This window comes from Tenrec ecaudatus, chromosome 15 (assembly GCF_050624435.1).
Source record: "Tenrec ecaudatus isolate mTenEca1 chromosome 15, mTenEca1.hap1, whole genome shotgun sequence".
Classification (NCBI taxonomy): domain Eukaryota; kingdom Metazoa; phylum Chordata; class Mammalia; order Afrosoricida; family Tenrecidae; genus Tenrec; species Tenrec ecaudatus.
This window is the reverse complement of record NC_134544.1, coordinates 18,533,835-18,549,915: the sequence shown is the minus strand read 5'-3', so window position 1 is coordinate 18,549,915 and position 16,081 is coordinate 18,533,835. Positions and strand designations below refer to the sequence as shown.

At 47.4% G+C, this 16,081-nt stretch overlaps 1 protein-coding gene across 3 annotated transcripts in view; it reads left to right on the top strand.

Moving 5' to 3' along the window:
• NEDD4L (NEDD4 like E3 ubiquitin protein ligase) overlaps window positions 1-16,081 on the top strand; it is a 293,853-nt gene that overhangs the window by 141,228 nt on the left and 136,544 nt on the right. For all 3 annotated transcript variants that reach the window (XM_075533195.1, XM_075533196.1, XM_075533197.1), the window contains 3 exons: window positions 9,771-9,852; window positions 12,432-12,470; window positions 15,969-16,022. In XM_075533195.1, the coding sequence (XP_075389310.1) occupies window positions 9,771-9,852; window positions 12,432-12,470; window positions 15,969-16,022 (175 nt within the window). The remainder of the gene's footprint in view (window positions 1-9,770; window positions 9,853-12,431; window positions 12,471-15,968; window positions 16,023-16,081) is intronic.

Below are 16,081 nucleotides of genomic sequence, written 5' to 3'. Positions count from 1 at the left end.
TGAATGAAGACATTGGTGCTCTAAGTTGCTGTTTACTGCTCGTACTCACGGTGGTGTCCCCAAGTGTGCAATGCCTAACTGCTCTTAGGGTTTCCAGTGGCCTTGGCCTTTCAGACTGAACTGCCAAGGCCTTGCGTCTAAGGCCCCTCAGGGTAGGTGCGAACCTCAGGGACGTGTGGATGAAGCCACGCCCAAGCCAGACCAGGTGGCATCGTGGGTCGTGAGTGGGGCTGCTAACGGAAAGGTCGGCAGCTTGAAAGATGAGACTTTCAGCATGCAAAAATCCACAGTCTCGAAAACCCAGAGGGGCAGGTCTACTCTCCTGTAGAGGCGCTATGAGCCGGATCGATGGCAGTGAATGAGAGAGGGCAAACCCATGCCGTCACCAGTTCCACTCAGAGAAACCCCATAGGGGCAGGCTAGAACTCCCTAAGTCTTTACGGGTGTAGGCAGGCTTGTCTCTCTCTTGGGGTGGCTGGTGTATGTGAATGACCTGCCTTACAGGCAAGCAGCCCAGTGGGTACCACACGGTGCACCTGCCTTCCTTAAATGAACATGCGCTCCTACAAAGTCTCACCTTGTCAACTTGGGAAGTAGGTAGTTTCCCACTCAGGCGAACAGACTTTCATCTCCGACAGAGCGGATGCTTCTCATTGTCCTCAGGTGGGCTCATGATCCTACAGGCCAGGGCAGAACTGCCCCTGTGAGATTCTAAGAGCATCACTCCTTACAGGTGTAGTAAGCCTCATCTTTCTCCTGCAGAGCTGGCTGGGGCTTTGAACTACTGACCTTGAAGTGAGCAACCTGGTACTCAGCATACCAGTAGGACTCCTATTGTGGATGCTCAGAACCCCTTTAAGGGACAATAAAGGGGATAATTTGGGTGGACATGGTGATTAAACATAATTTCATTGTCGCGGGCCCTGTAAAGAGAGCATGCTGTTACCATGATGATGAAGCTTTATATCACCAGTGGGATCTCTGCACACCCCTCCCCCCATCACTTAGTGTGTGTTTGAGTGTCTTTCTATAAAGGCTCTATGAGATTGCTTTAGTAGTTAAAAAACAAGGTGATTTATTAAGTCAAAGATGGATGTTGAACTAACAGATACATGCCCCCCCCACTCCTTTATTGTTACATGTGTGTCATACAGAAAGTTCAGGGGAAGAGATTCCGTTGTCTTCCAGTTCCATTTCTCCATGACCTTTTTGGAAGCCCCCCTCAGATTTTTCACATGGCTGTTTCTTGTTGGGGACCATGTCTAGGGGGACCAAGAGGGTGGTTGCTATGGGGACTGTCTGTATCATCTTTCAGCCCCAGCATCCTGGATAAGTAGTGACATGTTTTTATAATTTGGAAGCTCTAGAAAAATGAAGGGGAGAAAAAGAATTGCTCCTGGTCTTGATCAATGAAATAATAAACTTTTTGGTTTGCTTACGTTTATAAGGTGCCAGTTTCATTTGCTTTTTATTCTCTTTGAGATAATGCACAACTTTCAGACCCTTACCAAAGCGTAGGAACGTGTATCAAGGCCTGTGTTCGTATTTTAGCGGCACCCTGACCGCTGGTCCACCTTCATGTGTTCCATGTATGCTTTTACATGAACATCCTGAGCTCTTGGTGTGGTTTTCTGAGGTTTTGCTCTTTAAAATGACCCGGCGAGGAATGGCGTCACATGCAGCCAGCTATGACTTGACGACGAAGCACAGCCTGAGCTTCAAAAACCCAATCTTGTGGCTATCGCTCGTCATTTCCTCTTCCACAAAAGCGGAGTACAGACATCCTCATTGCCACGATTACTGTAGGAACTCGAGATGGTTTATATATCTGAGCAGGCTTCAAAATGTGGGAAAGGTGAGCCAAAGACTGGCATTTTTCCGCGAGCATCTTGCGGCCCTGATATAAGGTCCCAGGAGTGAGGCTGCACACCCAGGTGGCGTTTAATAAAAGGCACTGCCAATTACCTACAGCTTCTGTTCACCAAGCCCTTCCTGCATCCCTGATGGTCTTAGAAATCATCCAAAAGGCATACACTCTTGAGTTCTTAATATACACAGCCAGCTTTCTGAGAGGCAAAATAATCTGTGTTGTGTGTATTCTCTCTTCTCTGACCAGTGTTCGTGGGAGAAGGGGGTTCATACCTGGTGGGTGCTCAGGTGCTACAGTCCATTGCCATCCAGAAAGAGGGAAGTTCTTGGTCCCCTTCCCCTTTCTCCTTCTGAGTTGCTCTCTCGGCTTTAAAGCATTAGCAGGAGACAGGGAAGAGACGCTTGGCCTTACACACACACAACATACCACCACGACCACCACCACCAGGTGCTGTGGGTTACGTAACTGCTAACTGCAAGGAGAGAGAGTACAGGCTGGCTGCCCCTGCAAATATTTACAGTCTCAGAAATGCTAGAGACGAGCCGCTGAGACAGAATCGACTCCATGGTTCGGGATTGGGGCTATCGCCTGCTATTTTTATCACAAACTGTTTTTCCTTTATGAGCACCCTTTGGCGTGAATATCTTCATAGGCCAAAGCAAGCGGATTCTGAGTCATAGTGCCCTTGGAGGGCAGAGTAGAATTGCCCCCATCTATTTCTCTAGACTTAAATACTACATAGATACTACAGCAGGGTCCTCAACCTTTTTAAACAGGGGCCAGTCCACTGTCCCTCAGACTTTGGAGGGCCAGACTAGTGTTTGTTGTTTTTTTAAAAAAATATGAACAAATTCCTATGCACACTGAATGAGTTGGCTGCTAAGCAGGACAGGCAGTGGCGGCAAAAGCACCTGGAGGGCCAAATAAATGGCCTCGCCAGGCCGCATGTGGCCCATGGGCCCTAGTTTGAGGACCCCCTGTACTACAGCCTCACAAACCCTGGGGGGCAGTGCTGCTCCGCCTTTGGGTGTGTTGCTTTGGTAAGGCATTAGGAGCTGGGATCAGGACAGCCACATGACAGAACCTTCATGGGAGCACAGGGCCAGGTATTTTCTTGCTGCTGGGTGGGGTCAACGTGCTGGCCTTCAGTTAGCCACGGAGAGCTTCAATATGGTGCCCCTGGGGCTGGCTGGGCCACAGCATACTGTGTAGATTGATGTCTGTGTGTGCACATGCATGCCCTAGCTGTGCATTCCGTCTAGAGGCACATGCCCGTGCCGTTCCCACTTGTTTCCCAGAGGATCCATGGTTGAAGGATGGAGCCCCGGACTGATGAAGAACAGGGAGCAGTCCATCAAGACTTGGGTCATTGGGAAGGAGTACTTGGCTTCGACTTGGTTTTCACGTGGGTTATAGGTAAGGGAAGGCTTTAGGATATCGCTATAAACCACAAGTGGCTACAGATGACAAAATCGTCCCTGAAGTATTCCCATGTGTCATTTTTTCCCCCAGCAGCTTCTCAGAGTATGCCTAGCCAATGCTCTTTCAAGGTGGTGGTTTTGTAACTTGCTTAGCACCAGCCTGCAAAGGCTTTTGGCTGTGAAGGGACTCATTTGTATTTGCTGGAAGACCACAGTTGCTACAAAACCAAGTGGCTTGTTTACCACCATTGCTGACGGGGACGCATTGCAGAGTGTACTTCAGTGCTTTCAGCAAATCTTGAGAAACACGGCCTTTCAAAAAATCTTGAGCATTTTTCCATTTAAGGCAATTTTCTGGGTAGACAAAAAAAAACTTTGGAGCCTTTTTGGTGTGCTGCAGAAGGTGCGGGCTGGACATGAAATTATAGGGCTCGGTGCCTCATTGAAGCACAGCTACGGTGGGAACATATATAGCTATTACTGGTATTTTCATAACAGCACTAATAAAAGTAGACGTTGGTCATATGAGGAAGGAGAGGGCAGAAATGAACATAGCTCAGTAAGTTTTCATCTACCCAGTGTCGTTATTGATATTTTAACTGTTTCCCCACTTTCACTCACATTGTTTTTAATCACATTTTTATAGTTCTACTCAGTCTTAATGTTACACCATAAGTACTTCCCCTCCATCTTGGGATGCTCTTTGGCAGCAGGATTTTAAAGTAGGCTAGCACCTAATTGTACCGTAATTAATCTAACCATTTCCCTATTGGGCCGCTTCTCAGCTTTTCTCATTATTGTGTCTTCTTACCATTAACATTTACCCACACATCTTGTGTTTTCATGTGCGTGTGCGTGGAATTAATCCTAGGGACAGATTTGTTGAGTGAAAGGGCACCAACTCTGTATATTTCTGATGTGCCCACTGCTATAAATTGTTTTCCAAAAAGTCTGTAGGGATTTATCTTTCAAGTAGCGGACTATTCAAATATCTGCTTTTCGTTAGAACGCGTGTGCGTTTTTCTGTGTGACAACTTGGTGAAAAGGTGAGTTTGAATATTGCTGGACGTGTTTGTGCCTGTGTGCACACATTCCAGGTTTCATTTTCCATATTGTGGTGTGCGTGTTCCATTAGTGATGTTTCCCTTTGGGGGCTGGCTGTAATTCACAGCACTCTGACATGTAGGAAAAGTGGAAAATGGAGAAGACACCTTCAAGAGGACAGTTCCCAGTGAGAACTTCTCTGAGTTCCAAAACGGTCTCTGTGAGATACGCCAAGAAGTCGACATAAATGCCATCTGTGGTCATTTGTAATCCCTATGCTACACTACTCCATTGCCTACCTCGATGCCTACCTCGGTACCATGGCTTAGCTTTATCGCTCTTACCCAGAGAGTGCCATCAGGCAACCATAGGCTTCTTTGATGGGCTGCCCCAGTGCCATATTCAGCAGGTTGGTTATATGAAGAAGTTCTTTGGGTGATGGCAGGATGTCTCCAGGAGGCAGGGCTAAAAGCCTCTCATTGTCTTTTCTGCTATCGGAGTAGCCTGGAAGGGCCTCTTTAGGCTGGTTGACATGCAGACCTGCCAGCATCTCGCTCTCCCTGTCCTCATTTAAAGATCGTGCATTCTGATCAACATGGCTGGTGCCAAAGGACTAGCCTTGATACACTCTTGTTGGTCAGTGAGTTCAGTGGAGGTGGTCAAGTGCCACCCAGTTAATGATAGGCGGGGACTAACTGCCCCGTTCATGCGTTCCTGTAGGTGGAGCAGGGGATACAGTCTAATGGGTAGCTCCCTGCCCCTGAAGTGGCCTCGGCTGTACGTATTTTTGCTGAAGCTGATAAAGGTTGATGGAAGACGCTCAAGAAGGTTCCCATCTCTGAATTCTTTAAACCCAGCTGGGATCAGCATCGACTTGAGTTCTGCTACAACCTGTCTTTCAGAGGTAACTGGGGCAGGGCCACAGAAAGGTGTAACAGGATTTCCAGCACTAAGTTGATGTTGAAAAATGAGGTAATGATTTTAAAACTCTTCCCTCAGAAGTTTTTCAAAACTAGAATGGAACTTTGACCAAGATTTCTTGCTGACTTCTCAGGAGAGCAGGCACTTAATGGGGTTTTGTTGACTATCTTACCATCTGTAGATCCCTGAAGATGCCTAGAAGAATCGGATTTCAGTCCAGTTACCAGGCTCTGTCTTTTTGCCCTGAATTTGACACACAGCTTCTTGGAGGCTTTAGTATGTCCAAGAAGTCACCCTTCTGTGTCCCACCCCCAAAGAAAATCATTTAACCGCAGATGATGTTTGTGGTTCTCTTGGGTAATTCAAGACGCTTCCTAGTCAATGAAAAATGCTGAGCCTCCCTGTGGCTGGCCCAACAAACACATGGAACCGGAGGTCAATCTAACTTCGAAATTTTTAGTCGAAATGACACTAGATAAGTAGACTCTGCGGGGACAAACATCTCAGAGCATCAGCATTTGGTGAGGCTTTGCAGACCGGGCTGGAGCAATAGAATCCGGAGCCCCTTTGTGGTGATCTTCGTGGTCTCCCCACGAGCTTTAGCAGAGGGTCTTCCTCCCCTAGAAGCTTTAGGAAGGAAGTCCTGTTTACTTGGGATGGGCAAGGCCCCTGAACTTGACTAATCCTTGGGATTGCCTGGGGATCTGATGGAAATACAATCAGCTCCTGACCGGCAGAGACCTGTGCTCGGTGGACCAGAGCACTGCCCAGGCCCGGGCCTTCACATGAGTGGCTGCAGGTTGTGATCCGTAGGCATTCCTGGGCTGGTTTTCCCAAGCCCATCACTGGCTTCCCTCTAGAGCTGCTAGGTCCGGAAGCTCTCTTGAAACAGGTTCAGGGTGGTGGTGACACACAAGCCCCAATGACAGATGGGTGATGATGACATGGAAGTCAGGCTGGCCCAGAGTCAAATCCTGATGCCCCAAATGGAAGGCAAGGATCTGCCCACTGTTGCCCGCCATCACCACCTATAGTTCAGCCTCCTTGAGCAAGCCACTCAATCCTTGAGTCTCCATCTTTCTCATTAAAAAAGGTGTGGAGGGGGACGGGAAGTCCAGCCTTATCAGGTATGGAGGATCAATGAGAGGCTGCCAGGAAGGTCTGGCGCTACGTGGATGGACTACAACATGAAGGCTGCATGGAGGAGTGGTGGTAAACTGGGGGTGCTGGTAGCGGAGGTGGCCTTGGTTTTTTTGCATGGTGTGTTATGGCATCTTCTTTTCAGATGTTGTCCACTGCCCCATCCCTTATTTCAGCAAAGTGTCAGCATCCAGCCAACGGAGATGGGAAAATGCCTTCCTCCCACTCAGCTGGGCTAAGTAGTGCCATTCACGCCTGTCAGATTATGACTGTTCAGCAGTCTTCTCTCAATGTGTACTCACTCTGTCCCCCAGGTCAGTGGTGGCAGCCCCTAGCAGACCCCCTGTATGTCAGTCATCAGATGTTGGTTTGGAATGGCACCCATACTCACCCAGTGGGAGGAGTACCAGACCCACCTGGGCTCCCCATGCTCCCCTTTCCTTGAGAGTGACGCCCTGCTGCCCTTTGCCCAGCCCATCTCGGACCTGAACACCCACCACCCATTCTGAGCCAACACTCTGCTGTTAGTCAGCCTGCCCCTGCACCTTGGCCTTCTGTCCCCTCTTGGGGCTGGAATCCCTTCCAGTAAGTGTGTGGTCAGTCTCTCCTGTACATACCTTGGGACCAGCCCAGGTGAGCACACACCTGCCTCCCCAACCCAGGTGTGGGAGCCCCTCCCTCAGCATCATGGATGGTTAACTACTTGGGTAAATGAATGACCAGCACAAGAGCAGAGATGTTTTTAATTCAAGTGAATGCTTAGCTCTTTATTGCAGTTACATAATCACCTGCAATCATGATCGTTGAAGGACATGGAAGCAGGGGCAACACTCAGTGGAACTCACAGAGTTCTCTGCAACATGGGGCTGTGTGCGTGCCTCCCGAGGACCCGGGCGCCAGCTCTTCAGATAAGAGAGGTCAGCCTTGAGCTTTTTTTAGCAGTAGCTTGGCGTGGCTACAAATAGAATATGCCATTCATTTGGGTAGCTAAAACTCCCTCTCTTCAGCTACCTGCAGAACCCTGCTTCCCAGACTGGCTTCGTGTGCAGGGTCAGCAGCATCACCTGGGACCTGGTTAGAAATATGAATTCTGGGATGCTGCCCTCGTCCTACGGAACTAGACGGTGGAGTGGGGCTCATCACCCTGATTCCCCAAGGAATTCGGAACTCACAAAGGTTTGGCACCGGCTGACCTGGAAAAACAACCCCTCCCTGCCATCAAGTTGGCGCCACCTTAGGGGGCCCTGTGGGACAGGGTAGAACTGCCCTTGTGAGTCCCCAAGATGGTGACACTGTCTGGGAGCAGAATGCCCAGACTCCTCATTCATTTCCCAGACCACCTGCCCCCGTGAGAACAGAGTCTGTGGCCCCAGCCCCCACATCAGCTCCTGTCCCATCTGTCCTTTGAGATAGAAGGGTGGAGATAAGGAGAGCTAGCGGTTCTCTAACTACAGTGATAGCAGGATTGATTATTGTCTTCTAAATTGAGAAGGTTGAAAATACTTGAAGTATTTATTCATAGTGGACTATAGATGAGCAAAATTGTTCCTTTTTTGCGTGTGTGTTTAAGGGGATGTTCTGTAGATTTTATTGAGATGTGTTTTATGGACAATATATTACATACATAATTATATAAGAATTTTTTTCATTGACTTTTGATTTCTGACTTTTTGGACACTACCCAACTTATGGTTTCCATCATGCCTTTCTCTTTCCTTATAGGATTTCATGGTTTTTTTTTAATTGTCTGAGGTGTCTATAAAAACCCTCTGATCAAAGCCCATTTGTCGGCCACTGGAGATCCCTTTGCAGAGGGGTCTAAGGGAGGATATGAGCCAATCAAGATGCGATGTAGCACCGATGAAAAATACAACTTTCCTCTAGTTCCTTAATGCTTCCTCCCTCCACCCCCCACAACTATCATGATCCAAATTCTTCCTTGCAAGTCTGGCTAGACCAGAGGATGTACACTGGTGCAGATAGGAACTGGAAACATAGGGAATCCAGGGCGGAAGATACCTTCAGGATCAGCGGTGTAAGTGGCGATACTGGGAGGGTAGAGGGTGAGTGGGTTGGAAAGGGGGAACCGATTACAGGGATCTACATGTGACCTCCTCCCTGGGGGACGGACAACAGGAAAGTGGGTGAAGGCCAGGGAGATGTCGGACAGGGTAAGATATGACAAAATAATAATTTATAAATTATCAAGGGCTCATGAAGGAGGGGGGAGCGGAAAAATGAGGACCTGGTGCCAAGGGCTTAAGTGGAGAGCAAATGCTTTGAAAATGATGAGGGCAATGAATGTACAGATGTGATTTACACAATTGATGAATATATGGGTTGTGATAAGAGTTGTATGATCCCCTAATAAAACAATTTAAAAAAAGTCCTCTGATCTTTGGAATTAGACTAGAAGGTTACAGAATAAACCGGAACAAAGTCGTGGTAGAAGCCACAAGGCAAACCCTCAATCCGGCTTCCAGTTAAAGGATGATTGGTAGAAATTTCACCGGGCTTGCCAATAGTGAGATCCTCACCCACGACCCGTTTCAGTGGCTAGCATGATTTCAGGTGCGAAAAGGAAGACAGTCTTCAGGACCCTCATTCTCACCACTGCAGTAGTCTGACCACCGTTGAGCTCTGAGTTGAGCCATTTCTAGGTGTAAGTGGATTTGAAGTCATCGCGCACAGTCTCCATTAAGTAACTGCTCCTAATTCCTTTCTGGCCCAAGGTCTTGTTCCCCAAGGAAACAGTTATTGAATGAAGTGTGCTCTGTGCAAAGAACTCTGGGACTTGTAGTCAGGAGACTGGTGTCAGCTGCGGTTCACTCAAATCTTGAACTTGGATGGGCAGACCCTCCCCTTTGTTGTCTTGTCTCTGTGACTGCAGGTATTGGTGATGGTGAACGAAAACAAATTCATTAGAATTTGTCATAATTATTTGTTAGGCCTTCATAGTGGGAGTCAAATGGCAAAATAGGACTTCACACTGCATTTTCCAGCTCATCTGAACAAATTCTGCATACCTTTCAGTAATTCTGAGGTCTTTTCAGAACCTGTGTTTGGACTCAAAGGAAATGCTGACAGACTCCTGTGGAGTTAATTGTAGAGAGAACTTTCCGGTGGTTCACTTAAGTTAGTTAAAATGCAGATTTCTTTATTTTTGTCTGCTGTTTTTGGAGTATTGACCCTGTTACAACATTTTTTTGGAGTATATTGTCTATTAGGCATGCTTAGGCTATGTTTGCTTTGTGGTGCTATTGACACACATTGGTATTTGTATGTCAGCTCGGTTTGGCTACTTTTCTTTGTGATGTTTTTGCTGTTTTTAATAAAAAGTATAATGCTGTTAAGTCTGACGTTTTTCCTTACAGTGATCCATATGTGAAACTTTCATTGTACGTGGCGGATGAGAATAGAGAACTTGCTTTGGTGCAGACAAAAACAATTAAAAAGGTAGGTGTCCAGTCTTCACTATACTCAATTTTAGTCACAATGCATTCAATCGAACTTTTTTGACCATGTATTTTGACTCTGGACATTTTTAGTGTAAGATTTCAGTCCCTTGGGGTGGGGGCAATATAAAATTCTCGACACATTTTAAAACATCCTCCTCCTGTTAAATCCACCAAATTCTCCCCTGACTAAAACCTGGTAAGATGTGAATCCTGGTTTCAGTAAAATGATTGTAAAAACGGGGTGTTCTCAAAATAAGTCTTATTACAAGTAGTATTTTATTTTATTTTTCGCTTTGTTTTTCTGCAACGAATAAAAGCAAGGATTTCTTGTTGGCCTGCTCTTTTATAAAACTGTCAAATAGATGCGTGGTTTTCAGTGAAGGAGCGTGTCAGGGAGAATGACAGGCACAAAAGGGGATGCTAGCTGTGACCAGAGGGCCCTCGCTTGCTCTCTAAAAACAAGTAAAATATGTTAACAACAAAGTAACACGCCCGTGTACATGGGATTTTGTTTTGTTTTGCGATTTTGAGGTCTGCGGTGACATTCCAGACGAGTTTCAGTAGTTCTGTGTTCATCCCGTCACTGTGCTTACGTGTGTCACCTGTGCATGTGTATAAATAAAAGGTCTACCCTGTAGTTGAGCCTTTATAAAGGATGCATGCTTGCTTGCTTTTTTTAACCTTTATGACTTTTTTCTTTGCCCTCACCACGTTTTGGCGGTGGCAGGTGGAGGGGGGAGGGGAGGGGGCGCTGTTGGGAACCCAGCAGTCTGGGAAGCATTTCCTGGAGTGTATGGCTCCTTTAAAAACGTGGCCACTCTCCTGCCTACGATCAGGTCATTTTGAGCCAGGCAGCGACGTGCCCTGGGACTGGCATCTGAAATCTGTTTTGAAAACAGGCGCTGGTGTTCTGAGCAGTGGGAAGGATTTCTGTGAAGGACAGAGCCATTGTTCCTGGCTCGCACTGTCATCCGCTCCGTGATCAGCAGGGCTGGCGGACAGCCTCACGGGGAAAGGGGAGCCTGGGGTCCCCGCTGCCCGCTGAACCAGAACAGAAAACCACAGCTGGAGAGTTTGGCGATTGCAGGGTATTGTCTCCCACAGTGAGAGTTAGTGCTTTCTCCTCCTCCTCCCTGTTCCACACCCGAGGTGGTGGCCACCAGCGGCCGCCTGCCTGCCCGCCCGCCTCCTGGTTAGTATGATTTGTGTGCTGTGCGTGAATGTCTCACCCGGCCTTCAGCCTCATCTCTATGGCCGGGGATGGATTCTGCATTTGTTATGTGGTCTCATGCTGTCTCTCTTTTCTCCCGCCTGCCTGCCATCCACCCACCTTTGTCTTCATTGCTGTCTGTGAAGCGGGTGCCCAAGGCAGAGCACCTTTTACCTTGCAGCACGGTCACTCCCCAGCCCCCCAGCTCCTCTGTCCCCCTCTCACCCATCCTATGCCATCCCCTCCTCCAGGCATGTCTACAAATATGTAACCTCATTTGTTATTTAGGGCTTCCATTTAGTGCTGGCTTGTGGGTGGAGATCGTGCTGGGTTTTCAATGCCAGTTCAGTGTGGTTCGGGGTCTGTGTTTTTTTTATGGGGCTTTGTGTTAATTTCTTAGTCGTCCTATGGCCCCATCCCCCGAAACTGCTATGTTAAAAGAAATAAGCTGATACAGGTAAGGATCCTTCTGACCACAAAAGACCCATTGCTGCTCTGAGATTGGGGGGTTTTCCGTCCCAGCTTCAGCCCGTTTCTCATTTCTTACTGATTTGTAAGAGATGTGCTTATTTCTGAGCATTTTGCACATGCAGTTCACGTACACACACATGTCCATGTCTGCCTTTCTTCCTAGCAGATAGCAGATGCTTCATCTGAATTGTGAAGAAGGGTCGGCCGACTCTCCTTTGTCCACTCTGAGGACAAAGTACCTTGCCTGTGTTTGGGGAGATGGATAGTGAAATAGAATAATGCAGGCATGCATGGATGCATTTATACAGACAGGACTGAAGGATACATTGAAAATATATATATATATATATATATATATATATAACCAAGTAATATTGGGGAGTGGAAAGGATTCTCTGGTTTTGTTGTGGACTTTTCTTCGTGGTCCGGGTGAAATTTGGCCGCCAGAATGGTTCCGCATGAAATGGTTTTCAGGTTCAGTGTTGATTGGAGCGATGAGAGCCTCCGTCCTTCTCCTAAGCGGGCGGGAGCAGGCAAGGGGAGGTGTGCAAAGTTGATTTCCTTCTCGATAGAGCGCCCATCCCATGGCCTGCCTCGTGAAGGCTATTTTTCGGGTGGCATCAGGATGGCCCTTGTGGGTTCCTGATAACTTTCCTTCTAGCGATATCGGCAGTTCATGGTTTCACATCTATTTGTGAATCTTGTGTTTGGATGTGAGTGTCCCCTCCCCTTCTTGTTTGGTTTCTAGAATAACTGGCTCCGGGTTTTGGAACTCGCTCTTTATTTGATCAAGAAGCAGGTGTGGGCAAACACGACTACCTGGACCTCTAGTCGCGCTAGCAGCTGCGAACCCTGTAAAGTTGTCCATGGTAACCACAAGATCTTTTCTCTTCCAGACGCTGAACCCCAAATGGAATGAAGAATTTTATTTTAGAGTAAGTTTTTCATTTTCTGCTCTTTGTGCCTGATGACGAGTTTGAGATTTCATGAGAGATTTGTGTGGAAGGAATGCTGTCGCTAGTCTTGCACGGAGAAATTCTTACCATAGGAGAAACGGTCAGGCAGCATCTTAGTGTGTCCCCTGTTTTAAAATGCTGTGAGTCAACCAAGGAGTCCTGGTGACGGCGTGGGGTACTCATTGTTCTGCAGTTCGAATCCACCAGCCACTCGGAGGGACAAAGGAGAGGCTTTCTGTTCCCGTACAGATTGACAGTCTCAGAACCCCACAGAGGCGGTTCTGTTCTGTCCTGCTGTGTGGTCACTGTGCGTGGGAATCGACTCTGATGGCAGCGGGTTTGGCTTTGAAACCCGTACCCATTGTCACTGAGTGGTTGTAACTCATGGCGGTGACCCTCTACCACAGAGCAGAGCTGTCCCAGCGGCTTTCTCAGGACACAAATCTTTAAGGAAGTAGACTGGCATATAGTTCTCGCTCAGAGCAGCTGGTGGGTTTGAACTGCCCACCTTTCAATTCTTAGCTGAGCACTTGACCGCAGCACCACAAGGGCTCCTTACTATGACTCCAAATCAAAAACCTCTAGCTAAGGAATCCCGGTCCCACTCATAGGGACCCTGGCCACAAAATCTGTCTTTATTTCACCTGGGGCATGTTCAGGAAGGCAAACAGGAGAACAGTGTCCCCAACTGCTTTGTTGAATCTTCGCAACTCAAACTTTTCTTTTATATATTAGGTGAAATTAAAAAAATACATAAATAAATAATAAAATTAGGTACAATAACAGCATGCTTTTTTTCTAGGAGATATGGTATGGATATTTTTCCAGAAGACTTGGGTTATAGCTATTTTTAGACATTGAATAAAACTTAGAGGCTGTGTGATTAAAAAAGACTCGTAAAATGCACTCATTAGGTTCCAATTGGCAAACCAACTTTTGCCATTGAATATTTGGTGTGAGTGTATTTGCGTAGCATAGCATTGTGTCCCGGTTTAAATGTCACTGAGTTAGGTAAGGCTTCCTCCGGCTTTTGTCTTTCCTCCGTCCAGACCAGCAGTTTGTAGAAATAACGGAGCTATATGAATTCACGCTGAGATTGCTGCCTAGTGAACTTTTGGGACAGTCGAGGTGCGTGCGTGCGTGCGTGCGTGCGTGCGTGCGTGCGTGCGCTAAAAATTCTGGTGATATTTCTCTGCTGAGTTACATAACTGACAGGAAAGAAAGACCAGTACTGCCCTTAATAGCTGGCCCCATTTTCTTTTCCATCAGAAGAGGATTTTCCGTGCTCCGAGCTTGGGTTGCTGTACACACACCTGCTTTCTCTTCTGTCCAGAGATGTGATGTGGCCCTGATGTGTCAGCACTTGGGGAGACCATGGGCAGCCTCTGCTCGAGGCATTTTAAAGTCCTCTCTGAAGGTCTGAGAAGCTAATGGGGCCAGCTAGCTGTGACTGGCCCTGCGCTTACTCTCAACTGCACTTTCCATTTGTGAGTTTCCGAAGTGCTCAAGGCGCCTTTCAGTTTAACACTTTGGCCAGAATTTAAGTACATTTTAGCCAATTCACCCCCCCCCCCCAAAAATAGTGTTCCACTAATCTTAGATGCCAATGTACTAAGAGTTCTATTTTAGTTGGCTCTTTTTAAAGGTGCTTTAAATTTTTTCATTCCACAAACTTTTATCGAGTACCAGATCTCTGGGCCAGATCCTGCTATGACCCCAGGGCACATTGGTCAGCCGAGCGACAGTCAGACACTGAGTGTCCATCTGCTTATCGCACCTGGAGGCTCGGGGCAGACGGATGGCCTTTAGGCACAAGCTGTGCCATGCTCACTGTTCTGGGGCCGTCCAATGTGACTTTGCCCTGTTGTCCACCTTGAACCTGACCCCTAGACCTGGATTCCTGGGGTGACCTGGGCTACATCTTCGACTCTGCCCTGCACAACAGCTGTGGCCTGAGTAAAGCTGCCTGAGGCCTCCATACCCACCAGTTCCCGCAATACATTCCCCACGAGTGAGGGAAGCTTGTTTCTAGGATTTACCACGCGACCGAATCCTACGACCTCGTGTGCATTGGAGTAGGACTGTGTTCCTTAAGGTTTTCCGTGGCTCGTTACTTTAAGAACAAGATCGCCAGGCCTTTCTTTTGAGGCTCCCACCTCTTCATTTGCTCCACTGGGGACTCCTTGGAGAACTCACCATATATACTCAAGTATAAGCTGACCTGAATATCAGCCGAGGCACCTAATTTTACCACAAAAGCCGCATTAAAGATATGCTGGAAAACTCGGCTTATACATGAGTATATACGGTACCTACTGCGCTCAGTGCCAGCTCACAGGCATCCCACCCAACCTCCCGGTAAGGTTTTGAGAGACAGTCTTATGAGAGCAGATAAGCCTCTTGTTCTCCTGCAGAAGAGCTGGTGGGTTTGGGTTTGTTTTGTTTTTTCACCACTAACCGGGCAGGTAGCAACTTCGCACTTACCCCACTATATCACCAGGGCTTGGTGGGATTTACCTAGGACGATAGGAAAGCAACCCCCTCCATAGCACCTTGTCTCCCTCCTGGTTGGTAAGTACTAACCAGTCCTTGAGTCTCCAGGGTGCTAAGGCTCATTCTGCTGAGCTTTTGCTTAGTTTGACAAACCACCCAAGTTGTTTGAGTTTGGCCTCATGCTTGAGGTGAAAGTGCTCTTATTTCTTTGTCCTTCCAATGGGCCAAAGCTGGGACTTGCTAAGGGCAAGGAGCCCCCACACCCGGTCCAGGTCCCGATTGTCCTTTCCATGACCTATGAGATCTTTGAACAAGTTCATTCAGCCCACCGGGCTGTTAAGATCCATCATAGGACTGCTTTCAGGAATACAAAACACAGTGGGATTTTAATATTTAACCAGGTAGCAGTGCCTAGTAAGAGCATTGTAAGTTGGTGTTGCGTCTATGACTTTCTTTCCCCTCATTCTTGTACTGGGGCTAAGGGACTTCCTCAGGTGTAGACCCTAGTGAGGGAGCCCTGGTGGCCTAATGGTTAAGCATTAGGCTGCTAACCAAGAGGTTGGCAGTTCATACCCACCCAACAACGCTATGGAACAAAGACCTTGCTGTCAACTTCTGTAAAATTACAGTCTAGAAAAGGCTCCAGTCTGGAACCCTCTATGGATCAATTCTCTGTTGTCACATGGGGTTGACTTCCCTGGTACCCACAAGCCGTAGGCCTTTGTAAAGATGTGACTTTCTTTTGTAGCTCTGGGATGCCTGTTTGCAGAGGAGATTCGGGAACTTACGTCAGAAACTGCAGCCACGAGTCCTTCCTTCTGATGTGCTTCCATGAGTAGTTAGTGTTGTCAGAGGTAGCTTTCCAGAAGGGCAGAAAACACGCTTACATGGGACAATGCAGTTGGCTGCCTTAGAAAACAAAACACGGTTCTGTTTTTCCTGCCCCTTGTTCCATCCTTTGAATATTGTCTATGTCCTTTGTAGGTGAACCCATCTAATCACCGGCTCCTTTTTGAAGTATTTGATGAAAACAGATTGGTAAGTAGACAAACATTTTTTGTTTGTGTATTTTTAAGCTAGCCTCATTTTTTTTTAAA